The sequence below is a fragment of the Triticum dicoccoides genome, chromosome 2B (genome assembly GCF_002162155.2).
Source record: "Triticum dicoccoides isolate Atlit2015 ecotype Zavitan chromosome 2B, WEW_v2.0, whole genome shotgun sequence".
Taxonomy (NCBI): domain Eukaryota; kingdom Viridiplantae; phylum Streptophyta; class Magnoliopsida; order Poales; family Poaceae; genus Triticum; species Triticum dicoccoides.
In genome coordinates, this window is record NC_041383.1 from 5,055,372 (window position 1) to 5,060,650 (window position 5,279).

The 5,279-nt window shown below is 38.2% G+C and overlaps 1 protein-coding gene across 1 annotated transcript; it reads right to left on the reverse strand.

Moving 5' to 3' along the window:
* Positions 1-669: 669 nt before the first annotated feature.
* LOC119366767 (peamaclein-like) lies at positions 670-1,213 on the reverse strand. The gene is made up of 2 exons (XM_037632490.1): positions 1,096-1,213; positions 670-977 (listed from the first exon to the last, which is right to left on the reverse strand). The coding sequence occupies exons 1-2, from the start codon at positions 1,184-1,186 to the stop codon at positions 790-792; spliced, it is 279 nt and encodes a 92-aa protein (XP_037488387.1). The 5' UTR covers positions 1,187-1,213; the 3' UTR covers positions 670-789.
* Between the last annotated feature and the right edge of the window lie 4,066 nt (positions 1,214-5,279).

Here is a 5,279-nt window from a genome sequence, read left to right on the forward strand (position 1 = left end):
ATCTTGGGTAGGGGGTGTCGAGCTGGTGGTCTTGGCTAGATGGTAAAAGAAAGAATAGGGACACAGTGTTTACCCAGGTTCGAGCCCTCTTGAAGAGATAATACCCTACTCCTGCTCTTGTTTATTATTTTTGGATGAGTACAACACATGGTCGGTTGCATCTAGAGATAAACATGCCGTATATTTGAAAATGCCTTAAAGTGTACCCGATTTGTCTTTTTTTGCTGAGAGCTGCTCAGATGTCCAAATAAGTTGAAATTTGAAGCGGACCTCACGCATCAAATTATGTACCACACAATTTTTTTTTGGATTTTTGAATTTTCTAGTACTTGTATTGATTTATTTCTGAACGGCAGCAGATGAGCGTGGGCACCGAGTTGGATTTCCGAATATTCCAGACATACAGTATCACTTTCTAGACAAGAGCATAGTTACCAGACTGGATGGATGGGCCGATAAGAAAAACCAGAACCAGCCCCTTTTGTAGTGTTTGGTATATACTTGAAAGATTGCTTCGTCCGGACAAAAACTCTTTTTAACTAGATCCAAAATGAGATCATGTTTTTTTTTGAGAACATAAGATGAGACCATGGTTGATGGTTGTACTGCATATGACTTTGATAGAACATACCAGTACACCGATAATATATATGTATGTACTTTCCTAGGTATACATGGCAAGAGAGATTATTGAACATTGGGACAAGTAAAAAAACAAACAGCTTATCCAAGCCAGGTAGCAGGCTGGCATTTAGATGAATGCATGCCTTTGGAAGGAGGGTCGATCGACTACGGGCACTTGAGTTTGCCGGTCTTTGAGTCAACCAAGTTGGCGTAGCAGGGGCATTCATTACGGGTCTCCTGGCCGGTGCCGGAAGGGACGCAGTTACACTTTTCGCAACAAATATTGCAGTCCTTGTTACATATCTTGTTCCTCCAGTTCTTCGAGCAACGAGCGTTGCATGCTGACGGGCAATCTGCAGATCATACAACATTGAATCCATTTGTCAAGATACCATCGAATTAAACTAGACAGATTAGGTTTAAATTGTCGATGAAGGACACGTGCATGCTCCCATGTACCGATGTGCCTACCTATCTGTAGTGTCGACTGTGCATCCGTAGCAATGACAATGGCGGTGAGGAGGAGGGCGGCGAGGATGATGACAGGCTTGGAGTACGCCATGGATGCAGCTTAAGAGACTGATTATGTACGACCTATATGAATTAAATTGTTGATCGAGCTACTGATGTGTCCCCTTATATCTACTCGTATATATATATACCAATATAAAAAGACCCAACGAGACATATCGTACTAATCTTGGCCATCAAACCAGGCCAATCCAATGGCCTGGATTGCTCCAATGATAAACTCCCAACATATTTAGCATGCAGATAATATCATACCAAACATAGCTCTAATAACAAAATTAGCACGCAAATAATACTTACCTAATATCCGTGTAAAATTAATATAATGCCTAATGAGAACGTGCATTACAAGTACACAATTACTAAAACACATGAAAAGCAGAAACTAATTATAGGGGTAATAAAATTAGGCTAATCATGTAATGTCTGATTTTCACATCTCATTACTACCTTTGATTCATGTTTTGGAGCATACGTATATGGGCTTAAAGAAATTAGAATTGTCTAAACATATATAAGCTTGCTGCTGATCGGATAATAAATTCGATATACTTATGTGATATGCGGGCATAATCGCCACATAAAAAAATCAAAGTTTAGAATGTGAATTTCTTAAATCGGGTAAACTAAAAAAAATCTTGTGATGCTTGAGCCTAGCTAGAGTTAGTTTTTTAGGTTGCTTTGGGGCTCAAAGATAGTTTTGGAATTATTTAGAATCTTAAAATCATTTTCGGACAACATTTATATTACCAAAATAGAACTCACACATTTAATATAGGTAATCATATATTTTTTGGGCTATAAATTTTTTTCCCAAGTCTCAACTATTAATTTAGTGTTTTTGAACTTCTGTAGAAAAATTCCAAAATTCAAAATAAAAATGAAAGAAAAATAGAGAAGAAAAACCAGACCTAACGTACACAGCCCAGCTAATCCTGAGCAGCCCACAACTAATGCTAGCCCACATGCGCTCAGCGCAGCAGGCCGCGGCTCAGCCCCACCCACAGCTCCTTCCTCCTCTCTCCCACCGACGCGGGACACCCAGGTATAATTTCTTTCTTCTTGTTATTAGCTCCCCACCCCGTCCCCAAAATTTATTCAAAGAACTAGCCTATAATTTTTAGAAAGAAATACACCATTGGCAATTCAATATTCCAGTACGTTGTTACCTACTTTTTTTACATTGATTTGTGACGTGAAACATCTAATTTTTCATTTTTCTTCTTCAGATGCATATACAGCGAATGGAAACTAATTATATGGTTAAATGCTAAGTTTTGTAAATAAAAAATGTTTATAAAAAATACGGTTAAATGTCCGTCATCCAGCCACATCACATTCACCTCACATGATTCCATCTTTGTTGGTTCCTTCTTGCGGTAAGAAAAGGTATAGTACATCTATTGCTATTCTTTTCTGGTATAGTTTACCTCCTATTCAAATTATTCTCCTCCAAAGAAAACTTATAATTTTTCCTAGAAATGCAAACAGCAATAGAATAGCTCAATTATACTCTTACCTATTTACTTTAGATTTATTTATGAGGCCAAATATCTAATTTCTATACTATATGGTTTTTGGATGCTTATGCGGTGAATGGAAGAAAAAACTGGGTTAAATGTTATCTTCGAAACAAGAAATGATCTATTGCTAATTTTTGTCATCCGGCCAGATCACATTCACCACACACAATTATATATTCTTGTGTTCATTCTTCCAAATGGAAAAGGTAAAGCAGAGCTACTAATATTCTTTTCCATTATAATGTGCCCCTCTATTTTTTCCTCTCCAAAGAGCTCGAGCATGACTTCAACTATAAAAATCTGACAGAAATTTAATAATTTGATTATACTCTTACCAAATTATTCTATATATATTTGAGGACGGTCATCTGATTTTGTCTTTTGATCCATATATATGAAAAATGAGAAAATATCCAGTGGAAACCAAGTTTCAATAGAAGGTGCTGGAAAAAATAGTATCACGATTATAAAAAACATATAAATTCAAATTCACTTGGGAGGTACCAAATATAATTCAGCATCAATTTAATATTTTCACATGTTTTAGTAGTTTTGTTTTTTATAGTTTCCAAGCACACCTGAATTTGAAACTGGAATTTTACATGTTTGTTTTACATCAAATCTCTGTCGCACTATACTTTTGTTAATATTTTTTTGAATTATTTGAAACATGATTTTAACTTAGTTTCTTTTGATTTCCATAGAACGCAGTAGACACGGGCCCCAAGGGAGGGAGCGCAGGTATTGGCGATGTATTTTAGGGCTGTGATTTTTTTCCTAGTTTTTTTGTGATAGAACAACTGTTGGAGGCGATATTCCCCTTCTACAACCGAGCTCAAATGACCTCGGGATGAACAGTAACTCAAACAACAATTAACAAATGTTGAAAAAAATTAGTAGAGCTACTGATTTTGTTTTTCTTTTCACAACTTCTGCAAATGTGATTTCATATTGGAATTTTGCAAGCTCTTAGAACATTTGTCAAAGTTTATCATAAAAAAATTCAGTTTTTTTGAAGATTTTTTAATTTCATTATTCAGCCGAGCTCATTTGAGCACGGGTGCAAAAAATTCACGTCCTGTTGGAGGCTGTTTCTGAAACATTATTTTCACTTAGTTTCCGTCGGTTGGAGGCAGCGGACATGGGCGCCATGGGAGGGATCACCGGCATTGGCAATGTATTTTAGGGCTGCGAAAAAAATCTCAGATTTTTATGGAAGAACCACTGTTGGAGGCGAAAGTCCCCTTCTACACCCGAGCTCAAATGAGGTCGGGATGAACAGCAACTCGAAAAACATTTAACAAATGTTAAATAATATCTGATTGTTATGGTAAACTTTGACAAATGTTCTAAGAGCTTTGAAAATTCAATCATGAAATCACATTTGTGGAAGTCATGCGGAAAAAACAAAATTGATACTCTTAATTCACATTTGAGAAAGTCGTGGATTCAGAGTAACAATTTTGTTTTTTCCCCACGACTTTCACAAATGTGATTTCATGATGAAATTTATCAATTTTGTTTTTTTAAACGACTTTCTCAAATGTGATTCATGATGAAATTTTACAAGCTCTTATAACATTTGTCAAAATTTATCATAAAATGTCAGTTTTTTGAACATTTGTGAAATGTTTTCAATTTTACTGTTCACCGAGCTCATTTGGAGCTGGGGTGCAAAAACTTCATGTGAGGCTGTTTTTTGCCCTGAAGTGCCTAAAAACTGTTAGTTCCCTATTTTAGAGCAGCTCTTAGGGGATGTAGGAGTCTTTCGAGATATGGTTTGCTTTTCCAATACTTCTACTTCCTCCATTCCTAAATATAAAGCTTTTCAGAGATTTCAATACCGATTACACACGAATCAAAATGAAGTAATATACACTCTAAAATATGTCTATATACATCTATATGTAGTGAGTAATGAAATCTTAAAAAAAACTTATATCTAGGAACAGAGGGAGTAGTAGTACTTAGTTTATTGGTGCTTGACTCGAACATATCTCACATTGGATGCACATCTGGATCACAACGCTACAGCTCAGACTGCAACAAAGAATGAAGTAATCAACGTCACTTGCTTAAGAAAAATGGTTTCCCCCCGCTTTGTATTACAAAGCAACCACCGATACAACCAACGATAGGTGCTGGGGCCGCAGCACAAACAAGCCCAAAGAAAAACAGAGAAAAAAGAAAGAGAAATAAATGCCAACAATGATAGATCAACGAAACAAAGATGACCGGTGACCGCTGCACCCTCCGGAGAAGTACCACCATGTTCCTAGCACTCTGAAGGGCCGCGTACCAAGCAGCACCTTCAAGAAGGAGGCGACAACGATGCCGCTGTTGCCCGGAGTAGTCCTAGGGTTTCCCCCGGTACGCGGGGGGCAGTGGGGGGAGGGTGTTCCCGACGCCCTTCAGAAAGGTCCGGCGGCACCCACAGGTGTTGCCGCATCGGAGCCAGACGAGCCGCCAGAGATTTCTCCCAACCTAACCCCCTACCACCACCCCAGACGAATCATAGTGCACCGCCCATCCCGCCGCCCACCAACATGTGCCACCACGGCCACCAAATCAACTTCGCCGTCTCCCTAAGGTCACCGACAC